We start from the raw sequence: 25,497 nt of genomic DNA, 5'->3' as shown, positions 1-25,497 counted from the left end.
GCAGCATTGTGGACATTTTTAGTCATTGATCTTGTGTTTTTGTGTTTATTTTATCATATATTATGTTTTTTGTTTCCTTTAGTTTATTTTAACTATGTACTTGTCACTGCAATATACAGTAGGCCTATATCTGCACATAGTCCCACCTATAACATGTTTTGTTGTCATATATTTTTTTTTTTTTACATCAATTCCTGTCCAGGGACTACAGATGAAAATTAGCCTTGTGGCTATAATCTGGCTCAATTGTATGTTGTGCATTGTCCCTGTCAAATAAACAAAGTAAAGTAAAGTAAAAGAGTACCATTAAATCCATTATAGCAAAATGGAAAGAACATGGCACCACTACAAACCTGACAAGAGAAGGCTGCCCACCAAAACTCACAGATCAGGTAAGGAGGGCATTAATCAGAGATGCAACAAAGACACCAAAGATAACACTGAAGGAGCTGCAAAGATCCACATTGGAGATGAGAGTATCTGTCCATGGGACCACTTTAAGCCATACACTCCACAGAGCAGGGCTTTATGGAAGAATGGCCAGAAAAAACTAATTGCTTAAGAAAACACGTTTGGAGTTGCCCAACAGCATGTGGCATGTGACTCCCCAAACACATGGAAGAAGATTCTCTGGTCAAATGAGACTAAAATTGATCTTTTTGGCCATCATGGGAAACATCATGTGTGGTACAAACCCATCACCCTGAGAACACCATTCCTACAGTGAAGCATGGTGGTGGCAGCATCATGCTGTGGGGATATTTTTCATCTGCAGGGACATGAAAACTGGTCAGGACTGAAGGAAAGATGGATGGCACTAAATACAGGGCAATTCTGGAGGAAAACCTGTTTGAGTCAGTCAGAGGTTTGAGACTGGGACGAAGGTTCACGTTCCAGCAGGACAATGACCCTAAACATACTGCTACAAGTTACACTGTAGTAGTTTAAAGGGAAACATTTAAATGTCTTAGAATGGCCTAATCAAAGCCCAGACCTCAATCCAACTAAGACTCTGTAGCATAACTTGAAGATTGCTGTACACCAACGCAACCCATCTAACTTGACAGAGTTGGAGCAGTTTTGCCTTGAGGAATGGGCAAAAATTCCAGTGGCTAGATGTGCTAAGCTAATAGAGACATACCCTAAGAGACTTGCAGCAAAACGTTGGCTCTACAAAGTGTTGACTGTGGGTGTGTGTGAGTACCTATGCACACTCCAGATTTATGTTTTTTTTTTTCATCTTAATTATTGTTTGTGTCACAATAAAACAAAAAATTGCACCTTTAAAGTTGTAGGCATGTTGTGTAAGTTAAATGATGCTAACCCTCCAAAAATCCATTTTAATTCCAGCTTGTAATGTGACAAAACAGGACAAACACCAAGGGGGATGAATACTTTTGCAAGACACCGTAACACATGTAAAGCTACTTTGCATTCAGTTTTAAATAATTAATACATTTTATACGAGACGACAAAGTTAAAAGGGCGCTGCTGAATATCCTCTTACAGTATTGAATTAGCGTGTGTGAAATTATGATTCACAGTGTGTATTTGTCTCCCAATTTCCTGTAAACACTATGGGCTTTACTTCAGCATGAGGAAGTTCGTTCACTGGGTAACAGAGTAAAATTGCTACTATAACTGTGATCATAACACACACTTGTAATTTTGGACTTTTAAACATGGGTTGGGTAAGAGTGAGTACATCATTAGTTGGGTGTTGTCCAATCAAATCAACTCTTTTTTTGCTCCCTTTTAAATCTGATTGTGCGTTGGTGGTGCAGCACAGTGCTGTTTGTATAATTATATACAATTAAATTTCACTTTTGACTGACTGCCTGGTAGAATATACAGCAAACCCTGTGTTCTTTTGTCTCGTTCACTCATATGTGAGCCTGTAGGAGTTTCTATTATACTATTTCTGTGTCTCTGTGATGCAAATACCTTTGACAAATCTAGTCATTCAATTTAAATGTATTTGTATAGTGCATATAACAACTGACGTTGTTACAAAACAGAACGAGTGCAGAAGCTCCAAACAGAACTAGATCATCGGGATAAATCAGGCAAGTCCGGAGCGCAAGAGGAGCCTTAGCGGTAAAAGTATGTCAGGATCTGCCACTGGCATTACATCAGGCAGCAAAAGTGCACATACAGCTCAACGGAGAGCGAGAAGAGATTATTAAGAATGCTCTTGTACTGCAGTGGTTTAAAAGGGGTTATACCACAGCTTAGCTGAAGTCTTGATGATGATTGAAGGTGATTATTTTAGTATAACAGCATGGCTTGGATAGTAGTTCTGGCTGTAAAATATATTCATGTGCTTCTTCAAATACATTATTGTTTATACAGTAATAGCCAGAGGGGAACCATCAGGGCCTTCTAGACATTCAGAGAAGGCCCAACCATATCAGTATTTCAAATATTATATTTAATTTCTTTCATTATTTCATTATTATTCTCTTCTAATTCTAATTCAGCCTCATTTTCGATCAAATTTGCTTCAGAAATGAATGGATTACTGTCCTGAAAACATTAAAATAGTTATCCAATGAGATTTTTTTGTTTGTTCTGTCTAAGCTGAGAAGAGTTTCGAGCTGGCTCACTCATTGGTTCGGACTTCATTGCCAGGACAGAAGGTCATGGCAGTGTACAGTATGTTTATGCAGGAAGTGACAGATGAATTAACCAATCAGGGGTGGGTTTCCCAAAAGCCTCTTAACACAAAGAACATCTTAACTATGCTCTTAGTGTTAAGAGCATGGTTAACTGGGCAGCACGGTGGTGTAGTGGTTAACACTATCGCCTCACAGCAAGAAGGTTCTGGGTTCAAGCCCAGTGGCTGATGGGGGCCTTTCTGTGTGGAGTTTGCATGTTCTCCCCATGACTGCATGGGTTTTCTCCGGGTGCTCCGGTTTCCCCCACAGTCCAAAGACATGTGGTTAGGTTAACATGAGGCAGCCTTGGGCTGAAGTCCCCTTGAGCAAGGCACCTAACCCCCAACTGCTCCCCGGGCGCTGTAGCATGGCTGCCCACTGCTCTGAGTGTGTGTGTTGCTCACTTGAGTGTCCACTGCTTCAGATGGGTTCAATGTAGAGGTGTGCTTGAGTGTGCAAGTGACAAATAAAGGCTTCTTCTTCTTCTATGAGAGAGTGTTAATTTTGATGCTCATGCTACCATTTAACAATGATCTTTGTGCTATGATGGGAAACCCACCCCAGATTTTGATTTATAGTGAAAGGGACCAAAAATTTATCACTCTCGGCCTTCTCAAAGGTCAACACGAGCTTAACTGTGAGTTGGCGCAGTCAGTGCAGCAGTGACCTCACCTTCCAGCCAGTGTAACGTTCATCAGTCGTGTTAACGAATGCTAAAGCAGTCAAGCCAGTACTATCGAGAGCAAGTAACATACGCTAACAACCGAGAAACTAAGATTTCTGTCTCCAGATTCTTCTTCCATGCACATGTAGCAATGTCATAATTTCATATGAATGAAGGTTTTTTTTTTTTTTTGTGAATTTCCTCAAATCCGTCGGGGCGGTACGGTGGTGTAGTGGTTAGCGCTGTCGCCTCACAGCAAGAAGGTCCGAGTTCGAGCCCCGTGGCAAGCGAGGGCCTTTCTGTGCGGAGTTTGCATGTTCTCCCCATGTCCGCGTGGGTTTCCTCCGGGTGCTCCGGTTTCCCCCACAGTCCAAAGACATGCAGGTTAGGTTAACTGGTGACTCTAAATTGACCGTAGGTGTGAATGTGAGTGTGAATGGTTGTCTGTGTCTATGTGTCAGCCCTGTGATGACCTGGCGACTTGTCCAGGGTGTACCCCGCCTTTCGCCCGTAGTCAGCTGGGATAGGCTCCAGCTTGCCTGCGACCCTGTAGAACAGGATAAAGCGGCTAGAGATAATGAGATGAGATGAGTCCTCAAATCCGTCAGTTGTAAAATATGTTAATTTGTTGGATTCCGTTAATGGTTCCACTATTGTTTCTGATGGGGCGTGAATTAGTGTAACACACCTGTGGACATCACCATGTTTGGGATGTCTAGAAACGAGTAAGCTGGCTTCGTGAATCCTGCATGGACATTATTTATTAAGACAGTGTGTGTGTGTATATATATATATATATATATATATATAAATTTTTTTCCAATATATAATGTTTATTTTTTGATATAAGAATGTTTTGACACACATCCCCTTTTTGTATCAGATCAAATATATACTGTAGATTAGTGTCGTAAAATTCCATGTGAAAAGTCAAGGGTTTATCTGAGTAGCCATTTGGCTTGATGTTAACTGGTGTATTATTTTGTCGAGATGCCAGAATTCTCTCCCCTGTCTCCGTGTGTTGATAGATTCATTGTTTTCCAGAATAACTGCTGACAGATCAACTCTTTGCCTCCTCTACATCATCTATTAGCCACACAGAGACCTTTTGTTATTACTTGAGTAACTGACTGGTTATAGTCAGTTACACACACTCGCCCCAGTATTTTTCACTCAGACTTGAGTATGCATTTCTCTGTGTAATTTACTTTGTTACTTTTAAAATCAACATTGACAACTATACACAACTGGGCGACCTGCCACTAATCCCTTGCAAAATCCTTTGCCCTGTTGCTTTTTTGGTGTCTGGCTAAGTTTTGGCTGAGCTCAAGTTCCAGCTGTAATACAACCCCGATTCCAAAAAAGTTGGGACAAAGTACAACTTGTAAATAAAAATGGAATGCAATAATTTACAAATCTCAAAAACTGATATTGTATTCATAATAGAACATAGAGAACATATCAAATGTCAAAAATCAGACATTTTGAAATTTCATGCCAAATATCGGCTCATTTGAAATTTCATGACAGCAACACATCTCAAAAAAGTTGGGACGGGGCAATAAGAGGCTGGAAAAGTTAAAGGTACAAAAAAGGAACAGCTGGAGGACCAAATTGCAACTCATTAGGTCAATTGGCAATCTGGAAAGACACCATCAATGCTGAAAGTTATATCCAGGTTCTAGAGCAACATATGCTCCCATCCAGACGACGTCTCTTTCAGGGAAGACCTTGCATTTTCCAACATGACAATGCCAAACCACATACTGCATCAATTACAGCATCATGGCTGCGTAGAAGAAGGGTCCGGGTACTGAACTGGCCAGCCTGCAGTCCAGATCTTTCACCCATAGAAAACATTTGGCGCATCATAAAACGGAAGATACGACAAAAAAGACCTAAGACAGTTGAGCAACTAGAATCCTACATTAGACAAGAATGGGTTAACATTCCTATCCCTAAACTTGAGCAACTTGTCTCCTCAGTCCCCAGACGTTTACAGACTGTTGTAAAGAGAAAAGGGGATGTCTCACAGTGGTAAACATGGCCTTGTCCCAACTTTTTTGAGATGTGTTGTTGTCATGAAATTTAAAATCACATAATTTTTCTCTTTAAATGATACATTTTCTCAGTTTAAACATTTGATATGTCATCTATGTTCTATTCTGAATAAAATATGGAATTTTGAAACTTCCACATCATTGCATTCCATTTTTATTTACAATTTTTACTTTGTCCCAACTTTTTGGGAATCAGGGTTGTAGTTACAGTTTGCTGCTGACCTACACACTCTCTTTTCCGTTTTTTTTTTTTTTTATGTCCGTTGGTACGTTTTTCTCTTGGAAATATGTGTGAAAAATATTTAATGAACTTTTGGTAGCCTTTCAGGTATTCAACTCGTCTTTCTCTTTCCCAGCGAACAAAGAAATGCTTCCAGCTGGTTTAACATTTATCAGTAATGGTTATCGATTGTTTTTCTGTGCAGCAGAAAATGTTCTCATTGAATATTCTCATCCACCTCTGTTTAATAATCATCTTTTCTAAACAAGTTGTGTGTGCATATTAGCTGCAATGTACAGTATTTGCTTTCTTATTTGTTACCTGTTATTTGGAGAAGTTTGCTATTTATAGTCAAGTTTCGAATATAAAATATGAAGGTGGAATTGAAATCACATCCACTGTTGCAATGCACCATCGATGTTAGCAAAGGCATACAAAAAACTGGCTTATGCCTCACTAAATTAACCAACTGGAGCATTACGTTGTGACTGCTCCACATACAATAATTGTGTTAATTCAGAAATGCTTAACCCCTTCAATGCCCTTGGACGAGTCATGTATGTCATGAAATCTTTTACCGCTGTGCCTTATGACGGGAGAATGTTTTAGGCATTGACTGTAATTCATATGTGCCACTGTGAAGTAAAAGTAATGTGCCATGTAAGGTACATAAAAGGAGGTGTTTATGACGAGTAGCGTATGTCATAAGGCACAGCGGTAAAAGATTTCATGATGTACATGACTCGTCCAAGGGCATTGAAGGGGTTAATTTACTGTGGGCAAATGAATCAAGATGCTTCTCTCTCTTTCTCTCTTTCTCTCTCTCTCTCTCTCTCTCTCTCTTTCACATGCTCTCCCTAAGGTTCCTCTGAGTGTGGAGTGTGTACGTGCTCTGATGAAGCAGACATACTGTCCTCACTGTAGAGAAATGGCCTGGGCTAAACCGTGCACCCCGTACTGCAGAAACGTGATGAAGGGCTGTCTCGCCAATCAGGCAGACCTGGACACTGAGTGGAAGAACCTTGCAGGTGGGTGGGGCCTGAGTAGCCGAGTAGATTTGAATGCAAATTTGTCCTCAAGTTAAAGAAACAAACTCAAATATAAACTCAGATGAATAGTTAAGGTTATACATGAAAATTTGTGGTTTAGCAGCTGTTTTTTTCAGAATGTGTTGGTTCTGTGTGTGCGTGTGTGTGTGTGTGTGTGTGTGTGTGTGTGTGTGTGTGTGTAGATTCTATGCTACTGGTGGCTGATCGGCTGAGCAGACCCAACAGTGTGGACACAATCATTTTGTCTCTCCCTAAGCGCATTGCTGATGCCATCATGTACATGCAGGACAACCTGTACACTTTCAACAGCAAGGTCTGAGTCCTACTGAGTGACACAAAACAAATACAAAAGAATTTACAAAGTAGGAACATTGTTTTGAATTGAAGTGAACTAGTTTCCACTGACCTTCTCACTTTAAGTCCAAAATGTGTAGAATTAGGCTGGATAATCTTCAGTTAGAAATAAATAAACGAAACAAACAAACAAATAAATGAATTTTAAAAAATCACAACATTAAAAAAATGTATTGAAGGACGAACAAGACTCATTAATAATTATAGTACCAGGGAATATAGTCTAAAATTATTTTTGTTGATGGTTAATATTACTATTTTACTATTAATATGACTAGAGCGGTGGCTACAGTTATCGACAGTCCATAATTATCGGCACCTTTTCAGATTTACCAATAAAAAACACTTTTACAAAGATGAGTTTCAGTTACAACAGTTATTATTGGTTAATTAATCAATCAGAAGACCCCTTTTGCCCTTTGATCTTGTTGTCTGATGACAGCTCGTTACCTGAGATGGAATTTTTTTAGCACAATCAGCAATTTGAGGAAAACCTGGACGTTTTCATCGCAGGTAAGCATGGTGGAAAGATCATGGACGTGTTTTTACTTCTCAAATTCACTGATATTTCATGATCACCTTGTCGAAACCTACTTTGTTTCTGACTCTTTCATTTGACAGTCGCCATTTTGTATCTAAACGCGCGTTTGAGAAGGCACATGAGGTGTCAATAATAGTGATCACTTTCACCGGTGTCCACCATTATCGGCACGCTGTGGAATTGAGTGACATTTACAACTGTTACGCATCGATCTTTGTGTAACATTGTTGAAGTAGATGAAGTACTTTACAAAAAAAAAGTGCTGTGATTTATATATATATATATATATATATATATATATATATATATATATATTTTTTTTTTTTTTTTTCCTGATTCATAACAGAATGGAATGTTTATAGAGTATTGGGAATCCTATTACAATAAATAGAATTAGACCATAATTAAATTCCTAGCATATAAAAAATTACATGCTTGGAATATTCAGATTTCTCTATTCCATTCAGAAAATATTTTTTTGCAGTTTGTTGTAAAATTCTATCACATATTACAATATCAGTAGACATTTTATATTTTGGTTCGGGGAATGACATGCGACCTTTGACTTGGATTTTCATGCAGTTACAATGTCAGTTGCCTGTTGACATTTATTGGTAAACTACAAAACTAGACATTAATACAAACAACAAGGAATGATTAACAAAATGTGATCTACGAAAAGTGGGCGGCACGGTGGTGTAGTGGTTAGCGCTGTCGCCTCACAGCAAGAAGGTCCTGGGTTCGAGCCCCGGGGCCGGCGAGGGCCTTTCTGTGTGGAGTTTGCATGTTCTCCCCGTGTCCGCGTGGGTTTCCTCCGGGTGCTCCGGTTTCCCCCCACAGTCCAAAGACATGCAGGTTAGGTTAACTGGTGACTCTAAATTGACCGTAGGTGTGAATGTGAGTGTGAATGGTTGTCTGTGTCTATGTGTCAGCCCTGTGATGACCTGGCGACTTGTCCAGGGTGTACCCCGCCTTTCGCCCGTAGTCAGCTGGGATAGGCTCCAGCTTGCCTGCGACCCTGTAGAAGGATAAAGCGGCTAGAGATAATGTGATGTGATGTGTGTGATCTACGAAAATACTTAGAAAGTGAGTAGAAAGTGGAACAAAAAAGATTTTCCGACACAGATTAAACATTAGCAGTTCATTTGTTTACAAACCTTAGAATTACTTCCTCACTTATGTAAGAACCAACACTGATATGTTTAATATAAAATATATTTTGTACTAAATATAAGTCTATGTCAAACAAATTTTAAATAAAAACTATGTTTTGTTAATTTAATACCACATACCGATTACTTTTTTTTTTTTATAAATAATCATCTGGATGTCGATAATTATGGAACGGTGTCGATAATTGTGGACAAAGGTGTCAATACTTGTGGAACAGTGTCACGTGATCTGATACGCTAAGTAATCGGGAATGAACTCCTTTTTTTTCCAGTGGAAATATGAGTGCACAATTCATGCACAATTTACGTATTGAAAGTCTTTTCTACTTTTGCAATGGCCAAAAGATCGTTAAGGTGTCAATAATTGTAGCCGCAGCTGTAGTATTTAATAATCCTATATTATTTCTGTTTTCTTTTCCCCTAATTTTTCAACCATAACCATCATCACACCATTTCTGTTAAAATGTTCAATACAGTAGTTTTATTCGTAGGAATTGATTAATATTCCATCAGTAGAACATTTAAATAATATTAGCTGGCATTGAGTTGTATATCAGATATATTCCTTTCAGCGAACATGATATTGAACAAGTTGAAGACGAGTTCAATATCATGCTCGCTAAATGGAATATATCCGATATACCAAAAAAAAGCCAATATTATTATTATTATACATACACACTCTCTTTTCCAGTTTTTCGATGTCCGTTGGTATGTTTTTCTCTTGTAAACAGAGGGGAACTGTCAGGGCCCTCTAGGCCTTCAGAGAAGGCCCAAACATATCAGCATTCTCAAAGGCCAACGCTAGCTTAACCACGAGTCGGCGCCATCAGCACAGCAGTGAAGTCACCCTTCCTGCCGGGATAGCGCTCATCAGTAGTGTTAACGAATGCTAATAAATCGGTCAAGCCAGTGCTAATGAGAGCAAGTAGCACAGGTTAATGACTGAGAAACTTAGAGAAAACTTAGAGAAAAGATTTCTGTCTCCAGACTCACGCATGCTTGCCACACTATTTTTCACTCAGACTTAAGTATTCATTTCCCTATGTAATTTACTTCATTACTTTTAAAATCAACATTGACAACTACACACAAAGGGGCGACCTGACACCCTGCCGCTAATCCCTTGCAAAATCCTTTGACCTGTTGCTTTTTTGGTGTCTGGCTAAGTTTTGGCCGAGCTCAAGTCCCAGCTCTAATAGTAACGGTTCGCTGCTGACCTACACACTCTCTTTTTTCCAGTTTTTTTATGTCCATTGGTATGTTTTTCTCGTATAAATATGCATGAAGAATATCTAATGAAGTTTTGGTAGCCTTTCAGGTATTCAACACGTCTTTCTCTTTCCCAGCGAACGAAGAAATGCATCCAGCCGGTTTAGCATTCATCAGTAGTGTTAGCGATTGCTTTTCTGTGCAGCAGAAAATGTTCTCATTGAACATTCACATCAGCTCCAATGTGTGACGTCATGTTGTCTTGACAACCATGCAGTATTGTAAACCATATTAAACGCTCATTCTCCACTGGGTAGAGTGACATAATACATGTAGGATAAGTGATATGCTAACAATATTGCATGTTGTCAAACTAAATGAATGAAACCTGCTAGTAGGGAATAGAATACATGTTTTTATTCCATCAAAAAAGTGTCCTGTATGTATAATAGATATTATTGTGAGATCTGCACGTATCTGAAAGACTGAAAGACTTCCTGCTTTGTGTGCTTTGTATGTTAGGTCTTTCAGGCATGTGGTACACCTCCAGAGAACCCCAGCCCTGAGGAACCAAAAAAGACAGGCAAAATCTTTACAGAGGACATCAGCAGCACTTCAGCAGAAAGTGCGGAAAAACTGGTACGTGGTTAATCACAGGATGACATTATCTATAATCATATTTATGCATGAAGCAAGTTTGAGGGACTAGTATATGTAAAGCACCACAGTACATCTGAACAATCTGACATTCAGCCTACCTCTCTCACTCTCTCTTGCTCCCTCTGATTTCTTCAGTTATCAGATGCATCCCGCAAGATAAGGAGCATGATGCAATACTGGGTTCAGCTGCCCAATAAACTGTGTGTGGACCGAGAGGCAAAAAGCAGTGATGAGAACAAGTGCTGGAATGGAATGGCCATAGATAGGTACATGGTCACACACAGAGCATGGAAATTTGGTTCCTATTTTCACCTGTATTGCTCTCAAAAGCAATAGCACATTCATTGCTAACAGAACATAAAGGACAAAATATCACAAGCTCACAGTGTCTTTCTTGTATGTGTTAGGTATCTTCCAGAGGTGATGGGAGATGGACTGGCCAACCAGATCAACAACCCTGAAGTGGAGATTGACATCACCAAACCAGACATAATTATACGACAACAGATCATGCAGCTCAAAATTATGACAAGCCGAATGAAGAATGCCATCAATGGGAACGATGTGGACTTCCAGGATGCCAGTAAGTATGAGTGCACACACATGGTCAACCCTGAGTACTGAGGACTACAGTGTCTTGCAAAAGTATTCAACCCCCTTGGTGTTTGTCCTGTTTTGTCACATTACAAACTGGAATTAAAATGGACTTTTGGAGGGTTAGCACCATTTGATTTACACAACATGCCTACCACTTTAAAGGTGCAAATTGTTTCTTTACTGTGACACAAACAATACCCCTAAATAAGAGCTGTTCCAACCAATTCACTTCATAAGTCACATAATCAGTTGATAAGATCCACCTGTGTGCAATCAAAGTGCCACATGATCTGTCACATGATGTCTATAAATCAACCTGCTCTGGAAGGACCCTGACTCTGCAACATGACTAAGCAAGCGACATGAAAACCAAGGAGCACTCCAGACAGGTTGTGGAGAAAGTTGTGGAGAAGTATAAATCAGGGTTGGGTTATTAAAAAAATATCCCAAACTTTGAATATCCCAGAGAGCACCATGAAATCCATTATAGCAAAATGGAAAGAATATGTCACCACTGCAAACCTGACAAGAGAAGGCTGCCCACCAAAACTCACAGACCAGGCAAGGAGGACATTAATCAAAGATGCAACAAAGACACTAAAGATAACACTGAAGGAGCTGCAAAGATCCACAGCGGAGATGGGAGTATCTGTCCATAGGATCACTTTAAGCCGTCCACTCCACAGAGTAGGGCTTTCTGGAAGAATGGCCAGAAAAAAGACATTGCTTAAAGAAAAAGAAAAAATAAGAAAACATGTTTGGAATTTGCCCAACAGCATGTGGTAGACTCCCCAAATACACTCCCCAAATACATGGAAGAAGATTCTCTGGTCAAATGAGACCATCATGGGAAACGCCATGTGTGACGCAAACCCAATACTTCTTTTTTTTATTTTATTAAAAAAAAAAAGAAGTATTGGATTTGCATCACACATGGCGTTTCCCATGACGGTCTCATTTGACCAGAGACATTTGACACCGGTCATGGGAAACGCCATGTGTGACGCAAACCCAATACTTCTCATCACCATAAGAACACCATTCCTACAGTGAAGCATTGTGGTGGCAGTATCATGCTGTGGGGATATTTTTCATCTGCAGGGACAGGAAAGCTGGTCAGGACTGAAGGAAAGATGGATGGCACTAAATTTAGGGCAATTCTGGAGGAAAACCTGTTTGAGTCGGCCAGAGGTTTGAGACTGGGATGAAGGTTCACATTCCAGCAGGACAATGATCCAAAACATACTGCTAAAGCTACACTGGAGTGGTTTAAAGGGAAACATTTAAATGTCTTGGAATGGCCTAATCAAAGCCCAGACCTCAATCCAATTGAGAATCTGTGGCATAAATTGAAGATTGCTCTACACCAGCGCAACCCATCTAACTTGAAGGTGCTGGAGCAGTTTTACCTTGAGGAATGGGCAAAAATCCCAGTGGCTAGATGTGCTCAACTAATAGAGACATATCCCAAGAGACTTACAGCTGTAATTGCAGCAAAAGTTGGCTCTACAAAGTATTGACTTTCAGGGGTGAATACCCATGCACACACCAGATTTCTGTTTTTCTTTTCATCTTAAATATTGTTTGTGTCACAATTAAAAAAAAATGCACCTTTAAAGTTGTAGGCATGTTGTGTAAATCAAATGGTGCCCCCCGCCCAAAAAAAAAAATCCATTTGAGTTCCAGCTTAGAATGTGACAAAACAGGACAAACACCAAGGGGGATGAATACTTTTGCAAGACACTGTAAGTACTTTCCAGCAGTTTTAATTGGTCAGTGGTGTAACTGGGAATGAAAAAGGTATAAAACAGTTTCATGTTGTAGTTCAACAGTGTATATACTGTTATATACCATGCTATAGTGAGTATGTTAGAACTAGTAATGCATGTTTGCTCCTGTGAAACATTTAGAATGTTCCACAAGTCACTTCTTCAACAGGAAGCCCATGGAAAGCTCAAAAGCATTTTATTTTTAATTATATTCACTGAATGGTTTTCTTTGAAAGTTCTTTTGTTGCCCAAATTATAAAGTGAAAGTGAATGACTAATTTAATAATAATAATAATAATAATAATAATAATAATAATAACAACAACAACAACAACAACTAACAAGTAATTTTATTATTATTATTATTATTATTATTATTATTACAACCCCGATTCCAAAAAAGTTGGAACAAAGTACAAATTGTAAATAAAAACAGAATGCAATTATGTGGAAGTTTCAAAATTCCATATTTTATTCAGAATAGAACATAGATGACATATCAAATGTTTAAACTGAGAAAATGTATCATTTAAAGAGAAAAATTAGGTGATTTTAAATTTCATGACAACAACACATCTCAAAAAAGTTGGGACAAGACCATGTTTACCACTGTGAGACATCCCCTTTTCTCTTTACAACAGTCTGTAAACGTCTGGGGACTGAGGAGACAAGTTGCTCAAGTTTAGGGATAGGAATGTTAACCCGTTCTTGTCTAATGTAGGATTCTAGTTGCTCAACTGTCTTAGGTCTTTTTTGTCGTATCTTCCGTTTTATGATGCGCCAAATGTTTTCTATGGGTGAAAGATCTGGACTGCAGGCTGGCCAGTTCAGTACCCGGACCCTTCTTCTACGCAGCCATCATGCTGTAATTGATGCAGTATGTGGTTTGGCATTGTCATGTTGGAAAATGCAAAGTCTTCCCTGAAAGAGACGTCATCTGGATGGGAGCATATGTTGCTCTAGAACCTGGATATACCTTTCAGCATTGATGGTGTCTTTCCAGATGTGTAAGCTGCCCATGCCACACGCACTAATGCAATCCCATACCATCAGAGATGCAGGCTTCTGAACTGAGCGCTGATTACTTGGGTCGTCCTTCTCCTCTTTAGTCCGAATGACACGGTGTCCCTGATTTCCATAAAGAACTTCAAATTTTGATTTGTCTGACCACAGAACAGTTTTCCACTTTGCCACAGTCCATTTTAAATGAGCCTTGGCCCAGAGAAGACGTCTGCGCTTCTGGATCATGTTTAGACACGGCTTCTTCTTTGAACTATAGAGTTTTAGCTGGCAACGGCGGATGGCACGGTGAATTGTGTTCACAGATAATGTTCTCTGGAAATATTCCTGAGCCCATTTTGTGATTTCCAATACAGAAGCATGCCTGTATGTGATGCAGTGCCGTCTAAGGGCCCGAAGATCACGGGCACCCAGTATGGTTTTCCGGCCTTGACCCTTACGCACAGAGATTCTTCCAGATTCTCTGAATCCTATCTTTACTTCTGAGAGCTGCTGCCACTCCAAGATGCTCTTTTTATACCCAGTCATGTTAATGACCTATTGCCAACTGACCTAATGAGTTGCAATTTGGTCCTCCAGCTGTTCCTTTTTTGTACCTTTAACTTTTCCAGGCTCTTATTGCCCCTGTCCCAACTTTTCTGAGATGTGTTGCTGTCATGAAATTTCAAATGAGCCAATATTTGGCATGACATTTCAAAATGTCTCACTTTCGACATTTGATGTGTTGTCTATGTTCTATTGTGAATACAATATCATTTTTTGAGATTTGTAAATTATTGCATTCTGTTTTTATTTACAATTTGTACTTTGTCCCAACTTTTTTGGAATCGGGGTTGTATTATTATTGTGTAAATTACTAGAATGTCCTGTCTCCCTGCCAATAAGATGGTTGGCCTAAACTCAACACTGTTCCATTCAACCCTGTTGATAATTTAAGAGCAAAATCCAACCATTTTCACAGAAAAAAAAGGGGTTAGAGATGTGAGATGAGATAGCCAAACCCATTTTTTATGAAAAAATGCATGTATTTATGTCCACTTTGGAAAAATAAAAAGACAAGAATGCTGACCCTAATTTGAGACACATATACAGTGGTGCTTGAAAGTATGTGAACCCTTTAGAATTTTCTATATTTCTGCATAAATATGACCTAAAACATCATCAGATTTTCACACAAGTCCTAAAAGTAGATAAAGAGAACCCAGTTAAACAAATGAGACAAAAATATTGTACTTGGTCATTTATTTATTGAGGAAAATGATCCAATATTACATATCTGTGAGTGGCAAAAGTATGTGAACCTTTGCTTTCAGTATCTGGTGTGACCCCCTTGTGCAGCAATAACTGCAACGAAACGTTTTCGGTAACTGTTGATCAGTCCTGCACACCGGCTTGGAGGAATTTGAGCCCATTCCTCCATACAGAACAGCTTCAACTCTGGGATGTTGGTGGGTTTCCTCACATGAACTGCGCACTTCAGGTCCTTCCACAACATTTCAATTGGATTAAAGTCAGGACTTTGACTTGGCCATTCCAAAACATGAACTTTATTCTTCTTTAACCATTCCTTGGTAGAACGACTTGTGTGCTTAGGGTCGTTGTCTTGCTGCATGACCCACCTTCTCTTGAGATTCAGTTCATGGACAGATGTCCTGATATTTTCCTTTAGAATTTGCCAGTATAATTCAGAATTCATTGTTCCATCAATGATGGCAAGCCGTCCTGGCCCAGATGCAGCAAAACAGGCCCAAACCATGATACTACCACCACTATGTTTCATAGATGGGATAACGTTCTTATGCTGGAATGCAGTGTTTTCCTTTCTCCAAACATAACGCTTCTCATTTAAACCAAAACGTTCTGTTTTGGTCTCATCCATCCATAAAACATTTTTCAAGTAGCCTTCTGGCTTTTCTACATGATCTTTAGCAAACTGCAGATGAGCAGCAATGTTCTTTTTGGAGAGCAGTGGCTTTCTCCTTGCAACCCTGCCATGCACACCATTGTTGTTCAGTGTTCTCCTGATGGTGGACTCATGAACATTAACATTAGCCAATGTGAGAGAGGCCTTCAGTTGCGTAGAAGTTACCCTGGGGTCCTTTGTGATCTCGCCGGCTATTACACACCTTGCTCTTGGAGTGATCTTTGTTGGTCGACCACTCCTGGGGAGGCTAACAATGGTCTTGAATTTCCTCTGTTTATACACAATCTGTCTGACTGCGGATTGGTGGAGTCCAGACTCTTTAGAGATGGTTTTGTAACCTTTTCCAGCCTGATGAGCATCAACGCTTTTTCTGAGGTCCTCAGAAATCTCCTTTGTTCGTGCCATGATACACTTCCACAAACATGTGTTGTGAAGATCAGACTTTGATAGATCCCTATTCTTTAAATAAAACAGGGTGCCCACTCACACCTGATTGTCATCCCATTGATTGAAAACACCTGACTCTAATTTCACCTTCAAATTAACTGCTAATCCTAGAGGTTCACATACTTTTGCCACCCACAGATATGTAATATTGGATCATTTTCCTCAGTAAATAAATGACCAAGTATAATATTTTTGTCTCATTTGTTTAACTGGGTTCTCTTAATCTACTTTTAGGACTTGTGTGAAAATCTGATGATGTTTTAGGTCATATTTATGCAGAAATATAGAAAATTCTAAAGGGTTCACAAACTTTCAAGCACCACTGTATCAACAAATTTGAATTGGTTTTGTCTCAACCTCTATTTTGGTGTCCAGAAATTAGATTAGATTAGATTAGATTAAGCTTTGATAGCACGGTTGTTGGGGCGGCACGGTGGTGTAGTGGTTAGCGCTGTCGCCTCACAGCAAGAAGGTCCGGGTTCGAGCCCCATGGCCGGCGAGGGCCTTTCTGTGTGGAGTTTGCATGTTCTCCCCGTGTCCGCGTGGGTTTCCTCTGGGTGCTCCGGTTTCCCCCACAGTCCAAAGACATGCAGGTTAGGTTAACTGGTGACTCTAAATTGACCGTAGGTGTGAGTGTGAATGGTTGTCTGTGTCTATGTATCAGCCCTGTGATGACCTGGCGACTTGTCCAGGGTGTACCCCGCCTTTCACCCGTAGTCAGCTGGGATAGGCTCCAGCTTGCCTGTGACCCTGTAGAACAGGATAAAGCAGCTAGAGATAATGAGATGAGATGATGAGCACGGTTGTTAGCACTGTCGCCTCTCAGCAAACAGGTTCTGGGTTTGAACCTCATGGCTGATGGGGGACTTTCTGTGTGGAGTTTGCATGTTTTCACCATGTCTGCATGGATTTCTTCTCTGTGCTCTGGTTTCATCCCACAGTTTCAAAAGATGTGCAGATTAAGTAAAAATACCCAGCCACTGGTGTTGCACAAAGCAGTGCATACTTGGTGCCAGTCCTTGACCCAGATAGATTGCAGAGAATTACGTCAGGAAGGGCATCCGTTGTAAAAACCAATGCCAAATCAAATATGCGGATCGTGGTCTGCTGTGATGACCCCTAACAGGAGCCGGCGAAAGAAGAAGAAGAGATTAGATTAAGTTTTACTGTCATTAAACAGAGTATAAGAACAAAGCCAATGGAATGCAGTCAGTTTCTAACCAGAAGTGCAAAATGGCAAGCTGCATGAAGTAGAGGAGAGTGGTGTAGAATGAGTCAAAAATGGCATGTTCATAAATCGTGCAACTGGAATATAAGGCATGGAGGAAAGCAGTGCAAATAGCATGATGTGTAAATGAACAGGATGTGGGATTAGCAGTGTTGTGAGGAGTTTAGTATGTTGAATGCCAAGAGGAAAAAGCTTGTCCTTTGCCTGCTGGCATGGGAGTAAATGCTCCCGAAGTGCTTGACAGGTGGAAGAAGAGTGAGCAGTCTCTAGTTGGGGTGACAAATGTCCTTGATGATGCCTTTCAACCTCCACAGACAATGTCTGTGATATTGATGTAGATAGGGGTGTGCGTGTTGCTACGCTTGGTCTGCTGGTAGTCCACAATGAGCTCCTTGGTCTTCTGAGAGTTGAGGGACAGGTTGTTGTCAGCACATCATATTGCCATCTGCTGAATCTCCTCTCTGTAGGCTATCTCATCATCACTGCTGATCAGGCCTACCACTGTGGTGTCCTCAGCAAACTTGATTATAGAGCTTGAACTATGAACAGGTATGTAGTCATGGGTGAACAGAGGGTAGAGGAGAGGGCCAAGCACACAACCTTGTGGGATGCTGGTGCTTGGTGGCATGGTAGTGTAGTGGTTCGCATTGTCGTCTCACAGCAAGAAGGTTCTGGGTTTGAGCCCAGTGGCTGACGGGGGCCTTTCTGTGTGGAGTTTGCATGTTCTTCCTGTGTCTGCGTGGGTTTCCTCTGGGTGCTCTGTTTTCCCCCGCAGTCCAAATATATGCACTTAGGTTAACTGGCTACTCTAAATTGTCCATTGGTGTGAATAATTGAGCACAGTATGGCAGCTGCCAGTGGTGCCTTTGCATGCCTTCGACTCGCCCATGTTGAGCTGTGTCCTTCATAATTCAGCTGTAAGAAAGGATGAGCCTAGTGCTATTGAACTCATGGAAATGGTGCTATACAGTACAAGTCCAGTATCAGTGTTCAGTACAAAGGTGGAGGACATGTGATTATCAAACCTTAAAGTGCCTATCCTGGACCAATTTCTTTTTTTTTATATGAAAGTATGTCCCTTTACACACTCATCCAGAAGGGTAATTTTGCACAAGGCCATCTGTCTACAGCAGAAAAAAAATAAAATAACAAAACGCGTCTGGAAAACTCCCAAGGGAGTCTGGAGCCATATTTGTGACGTTACCTGCGGAAGTGCCAGCAGGCTGAGAGAGCTTGCACGGTTTCAGTGCACAGCCTGTGTAGACCAAGCGCTCCCATTTCTCTCTCATTGTCCGGTCTTTGGGAAAACAATGAGTACTAATCCCATCAAGATTGGTGTTGCTACACCCTCCTACGATACATCTGTTAACCATTTTAATAATTACGTGATAACGTTGAAGAAATTTGCAGAAAACCACCAGGTCGTTTTCTCATAAACAAACCAGCGCTGATGTAGGATTCAGAGGGAGGCATCCCGCACGCGACGTCACGAAAATCAATGTTTGCCGGGAAATCCAAATAGCAAGTTTTTTCAGAGGCGGACGAATTCACCTCAAATGGCTTGATTTCAACTGAATTTTTCTGGTATTGCGCAAGGTAAAAAAAATTGCACAAAATGCAAAATGTGACAGATATTTGACCAAAGTTTAATATAAAATAGGAGAATTACATTGATCTTGCTCCTGAATTTACCCGTGATATGCCCTTTAACAAGAGTGCTCTGAGAGCACAATATCCCCCACTGGCAACTCTGCCATAACTCTGGTAAAATGCGACTGAATTGAACGAAATTGCAATATGCATATTACCGACATATAGCAAAGAATCCTGTCAAGTTTCATGAAATTCCTCCAAAAATTGTGAGAGGAGTTGATTTCAGAAAGCAAGCACACCTTGATGAAATTGCCAAAGTACAAGTTTGTTAATAATCATCAAGGGCATAACTCTGGTAAAATTTGCCCAAATTAAATGAAATTTCAATATGCATATAATTGTCATAAAACAACGCCTTTTGCCAAGTTTGGTGAAATTCCTCCACAAATTGTGAGAGGATTTGATTTCAGAAGAACGTACACCCTCATGAAATTGTCAAATTATAATTTTGTTAATCGAGAGCTGTAACTCTGGGAAAATATGAACGAATTGAACGAAATTACAATCTCTGTACTACTGACATATAACAAAGAATCCTGCCAAGTTTCGTGAAATTCATCCAAAAATTGTTAGAGGAGTTGATTTCAGAAGGTGAGCACCTTTCCCGGGACGGACAGATGGATGGACGGAAATCGCCATGACATAATCCCCCTTCGGGCCTTTCGGCCAGCAGGGGATAAAAACTGCAGTCTGCTAGTGGGAAAGTCCAGGGTGCAGTTGCAGAGGGCCAAGATTGAGGTCAGTAAGCTTGGAGCTCAACTTGGAAGGGTTAACAGTGTTAAAGCCTGAGCTGAAATGGATAAATAGAATCCTAAAGTAGGAGTTGCTGTTGTTCAGGTGGGTCAGGGCAGAGTGGATTGACATGGTGATGGTGTTGACCTGTTGGGGTGGTAGATAAAATACTTGGCATTGATTGTAGTGAGGGCAACGGGGCAGAAGTTGTTGAGGGTTGTGTTGTTTTTTCAGTACTGGCACAATTGTTGTCTTTAAGCAGGTGAGAACGCTGCTTGGGCTTGGGACAGGTTGACCTTAACCAGTTGCCCTGCACATGGTTGGAGTGTTACCGTAGAACAAAAACAAACTGCTGATAGTAGATGCAGACTTCTTGATGGAATTTTACAAATGATGGCAATTTTGCTGTTCTTTTTTTTTCCCCCAATCCAGGTGATGACATCAGTGGCTCTGGAAGTGGAATGTGTAATGATGATCAGTGTTTCCACAACCAGCAAATTATGGTTCGCAGCACACGCAGACCGAGAGTCTATCCCAACCCTCCTGTGAAGATGAATGAGGTGAAAGATGACGGAAGACGGATCCTCCCTTGCTCCGCCCTTTGCCTGCTCTCATTGGCCACAGTGCTGCTTAGGCGATAATTGTTGTTTCAGCCAATCAGGACTCAGTATGGGATGGGGATGGACTGAGGAGGGGCGGGGGCAGTTATGTTGCCAAAAGTAATATCATAACAAGCATATGAAACTTACAAACAATAGCAAAATGTGGAAATGAAAGGTCCTCTTTGTCATTACACAGAATATTTGTTAATTTCTGTTCTTTATGTCTGTTTTTGAATACCTGCACTCCTAGAAGTACTCTGGTGTGAGGGAAATATTGCGCATTTAAGAACTTGCAAATGATTTTCTAGGTATGGATTTCACTATATATTTGAAGTTCTTTGCCATAAGCGCTGCGGAAAATATCATATTTGTTCGCATTCAAAAATTAGGATTTTTGATAATTTATTTATTGCTAACGAATCCCCATTATTAATCACGAAGCCTTGTAATCATCATATAGGTTTCATCACCTGTTTATCAAAAACAGTAAGGATAGTTTTAGACTTCCATTGTAATAAAAATGGTTCTGCAATTGGTTATCTTGGGACCATTTTCTCATCGGCGACCAGCTCGTTTTTTTCCCCCCATACACACTTTATGCTTTTAATAATCATTGTTTTTGTTTTTATTTCCCCAGTTGCAGCTTTAAGGCTCAAGCTTGCACAAAACATTGCTTATATGTACCATAGTTATAAATAAATCGCAAAAATGTTAACACGCATCATTTCGGCAACGCAAAGAGCAATATTTTGGCTTTGAAGTTCACACACCAGCAGAATCAATAAAGACAATATTTTGGAGAAATATTTTGAGGCAATTTATCAGGTCACAGAAGCTGTACGCAAATCTATATGAGAGTGTCTTGATCAAATCAAATTTTCCCATCATCTCTGAGCTTTTTTTTTAAAAATTATTATTTGTATTTTTTTTTAAACAGAAAGCATTTGTAAGGTGTTTTAAACACGGCACTAAAGTGTACTTCAGTAAGACAGCAATGTGCAGGTTTCAGTAATGAACTACATGATAGATTCCCCTCCCAAATCTCCTTGTACTTCTTCTTTAGAAAATGTTGGCTTGCTTGTGACAGTGCTTATGTGATGCTCTCACTACGACGCTAATGATCATGTAAGTCTACGAATGGCAAAAATAATAATAATAATAATAATAATAATAATAATAATGTGTTTAGAAGGAGGTTGAGCATTTTGGATGGTGAAGTGTTTGTGGACAGGTAGATATTCGGAAGTGTGTGTGTATGTGTGTGTGTCTTGCTGATAGATGTTCAGTAAAATGTTTTAGGGATTTGAACTGATCATCTGTTCCAAACAAACACAAATACTGATATGAACAGGAGTGCACTATTGGTTTTATTTTTGTTGGTTTGTTTTTTTGCCAGAAATATTCACAGGGCATCAGGTCAAGACTAGAGGTGTGCGCTGGGACTGGGATGCCACAGGGCACAACAGCAACAACGGCAAAAAATTCACGCAAGCAGGAAGTTTGAACTTTTATGCCAGAGTGAGTGAGGAGTCATATGTGAAGCTTGTGGGACAAATTAAGAGTGCAGGATTGTGCAGTGCTGCACAATATCGGTACAACATCCTTACCAAGAGTGCTGCAGTAGATGTAGGCAACTACAAGAGAACCAAATTTGTTAGAAAATATCGCAAACGGATATAAACAAAAATAATAACTGCACAAGCAGGTTTAAATGGTCATTCTAGTGAAGACTAATTATGAACTCAAGTTTGAGGTTGTATCCTTGTGTTTGTGGACATAGATATTTGGAAGTGTGTGTGCAAGTCTTTGGCTGCATCGACATGTGGAATTGAGGGTCCTTGGAAATGTGTGTGTGTGTGTGTGTGTGTGTACTTGTTATATATTGAGGACCGGAATACATTTTTTTTGTTTTAACCAAAAGAATTAGGACATTTTTGGGAACTGAGGATATATTGGGTGGTTTGGGTGTTAAGATTTAGTTTTAGGGTTCAGGTTAAAATTAGATCTAGGTTACGGTAAGGGTTGAGGTTAGGGATTTAGTTGTGATGGTTAAGGTTAGAGTATGAAGATGGGAATTCATAATGTCAGTGAGTGTCCCCACAAAGATAGGAGTACAAAAGTGTGTGTGTGTGTGTGTGTGTGTGTGTGTGTGTGTGTGTGTGTGTGTGTGAGATGGAGAGTATAAATCTGAATGCTCATCTTTCAGTGCCTGTCACAGAACACCCCTGTACTGGGAATGAGTAATAATGGCGCAAGGTGATGACATCACTCCAGAACATGCATTGGGCTTGACTGCATACTGCCGTTAATGCAGCCTGTAGTGATGAAATACTCAGAACCATCGCATGCTGGGACATCTTTTTTCTCCTCCACTAGTCATTTCTTGTCCTAGCCAACACATTCCAAAATGACAGAAAGAAAAATGATTAAAGAAAAAAAAAAACATATACAAAAAAATGTAAATTTATTTGCACAACTTTGTCACTCTCTTTAGCTCATTTCAGTTCTGCATTCCTTTCCTAACAGCTTTTTTTTTTAAATACTGCACTTTTTGTGACATACATGTTCACTCTTAAGTAACGCAGCAGCCGCTGCATGACTTGTGATCGACGATCTGTAGCAGAGCATCAGTGATAAAGCGGCTGATCAATTGGCCTTAAATGTTGAAAAAGTGGAACAAACCCTAAGAAAATTGGATAGCAAAAGCAGGGTCTTATCCAAAAGCATTGTGGATAATAGGGTTGAATATATAAGGAGAACATGATAATAATAATTAGTTTGTTGGTTATAAGGTAGCATATTTCAGTGCTACCTTAACCCTCAATGATACATGACATTTGAACCAGTATACTACACACATTCAGCCAGTAAACCACTAAAATGATCACACAACATATCTTTAATTGGAACGATCTTCTGGTAGAGTTCTTCATCGTATTATCAACGTTGTTATCAAAAAGGACTGAAGGAGACAGTAGCACACACTGGGACACATGGCAGAACGGTGCCATGGATATTGGGTACTGAAACATGTAGACACTTTTTCACACACAAAAAAGCAGTATTACATAATTGCATGCCATGTATTAAGAATAATGAAGGGTTCAACTAATTCTGATCACTAGCCTATGAATGCCTGTTCCACCAACTTGGGCCCTAAATAATCACTTGTATTGTTAAATATGGCTGATATTGGTGAAATGAAATTTAAACAAGAAAAAAAATGCAAATATCTACAAGTTGTTCTGGTATATGCTTTATTGTTTTACGTTTCCATTTCTCTTTTTGTTTTCCAATAAACACCAATAGAGAGATTGTGTTCATGGATGGAGTGTAAAAAAAAAAAAAAAACTATTTGATGCAAACAGTGTCAATTTGCTGTTTTATGTTTCTGGAAAAAAAAATACCTGTATTATATACATCATACAATTTTGAAAATGTCCGTGTCAAACTCATTGTGTTACTTCCTTGATAAACCACTGGGACTCATCTTTTAGTTAAGTTATGTGTCAATCTTTTTTCATAGGACAAACTAAACTAACAGTTCCCACCAGATCGGAAAAAAAAGGCAATGCTGACTTTCTTTGTATTGACATACGTATGTTGATAAATGCCAGTTACCCATAAATTAGCAAGCACATTCACAGCATAGTTGGAGTTAGTGTTTAGTGACACCCACAAAACTCCATGAAAGGCAAAGTTCACAAGACTGAAAATGTCAAACTGGTGACTAAATGCAAAAATGCATCTCCTAAATGTGGAATGCGCTAAATTTTCTCGTAATGCAGCTCAGCCAATGCAGTGTGTCTGCAACAATTGACACACACTAACATTTCATCTTTTTATAGGCCCTAACTGAATAATTTAGACTTATTTTTTGAATTTGTTGGTTTGTTTTGGATTGCTTTTTTCCAGTCCTTAATATGAAATAATTAAATTTGTGTGTGCATTTGAAATAAATAATCTGTTTGAACTTGACAGTGTAATCCATGCATAAGGTTTCAGTAACTCAAGCCATTTAAACTATTTGAAACCGATCAATCGAGGTTGACAGAGCCTTCTTGTTTGTAAATTTGTTCAGGAGTTCGTGTACAACCCCAATTCCATACATTTGGGACACTGTGTAAAATGTAAATAAAAAACAGAATATGATGAGTTGCAAATCTTGGAAACTCGATATTTCATTGAAAAAAGAACAAAGACAACATATCAAATGTTGAAACAGAAATTTATTTTTTTTAAAAATATACCGTATGCTCATTTTGAATTTGATGTCAGCAACACGTTTCAGACAAGTTGGGACAGGGACAACAAAAGACTGAAAAAGTTGTGTAATGCTAAAAAAAAATCCTAATTTGGTTAGTTGGCAACAGGTCAGTAACATGAGTGGGTATAAAAAGAGCGTCCCAGAGAAGCGGAGTCTCTCAGAAGTAAAGGTGGGGAGGGGTTCACCGCTCTGTGAAAGACTGTGTGGACAAACAGTGCAACAATTCAAGAATAACATTCCTCAATGTAAAATTGCAAAGAATTTGGGGATCACATCATTTATGGTACATAATATCATTAAACGATTCAGAGAATCTGGAGAAATCTCTGTATGCAAGAGACAAGGCTGAAAACTGACATTGGATGCCTGCGATCTTCAGGCCCTCAGGCGACACTGCATTAAAAGCAGACACGTGTCTGTAGTGGAAATCACTGTATGGGCTCAGGAACACTTCAGAAAACCATCGTGTGTGAAAACAGTTCATTACTGCATCTACAAATGCAAGCTAAAACCAGATATAAACAATATCCAGAAACACCACCACCTTCTCTGGGCTTGAGCTCTTACGATGGACTGAGGCAAAGTGGAAAAGTTTCCTGTTGTCTGACGAATTGAAATTTCAAAATCTTTTTAGAAATCATGGATACCTCGTCCTCCAGGCTAAAGAGG

At 39.7% G+C, this 25,497-nt stretch overlaps 1 protein-coding gene across 1 annotated transcript in view; it reads left to right on the top strand.

The window, feature by feature from the left end:
- The window catches only part of gpc1b (glypican 1b), a 255,873-nt gene extending 231,149 nt beyond the window's left edge, over window positions 1-24,724 (top strand). The window contains exons 4-9 of the mRNA XM_060906106.1: window positions 6,464-6,629; window positions 6,833-6,963; window positions 10,452-10,568; window positions 10,725-10,855; window positions 10,997-11,172; window positions 20,392-24,724. Coding sequence (XP_060762089.1) covers window positions 6,464-6,629; window positions 6,833-6,963; window positions 10,452-10,568; window positions 10,725-10,855; window positions 10,997-11,172; window positions 20,392-20,600 — 930 coding nt within the window. The 3' untranslated portion in view covers window positions 20,601-24,724. The remainder of the gene's footprint in view (window positions 1-6,463; window positions 6,630-6,832; window positions 6,964-10,451; window positions 10,569-10,724; window positions 10,856-10,996; window positions 11,173-20,391) is intronic.
- Window positions 24,725-25,497: the final 773 nt, after the last annotated feature.

The sequence above is a fragment of the Neoarius graeffei genome, chromosome 23, assembly GCF_027579695.1.
Source record: "Neoarius graeffei isolate fNeoGra1 chromosome 23, fNeoGra1.pri, whole genome shotgun sequence".
In the NCBI taxonomy this organism is placed as follows: Eukaryota; Metazoa; Chordata; class Actinopteri; order Siluriformes; family Ariidae; genus Neoarius; species Neoarius graeffei.
This window is presented reverse-complemented; position numbering and strand designations above follow the sequence as displayed.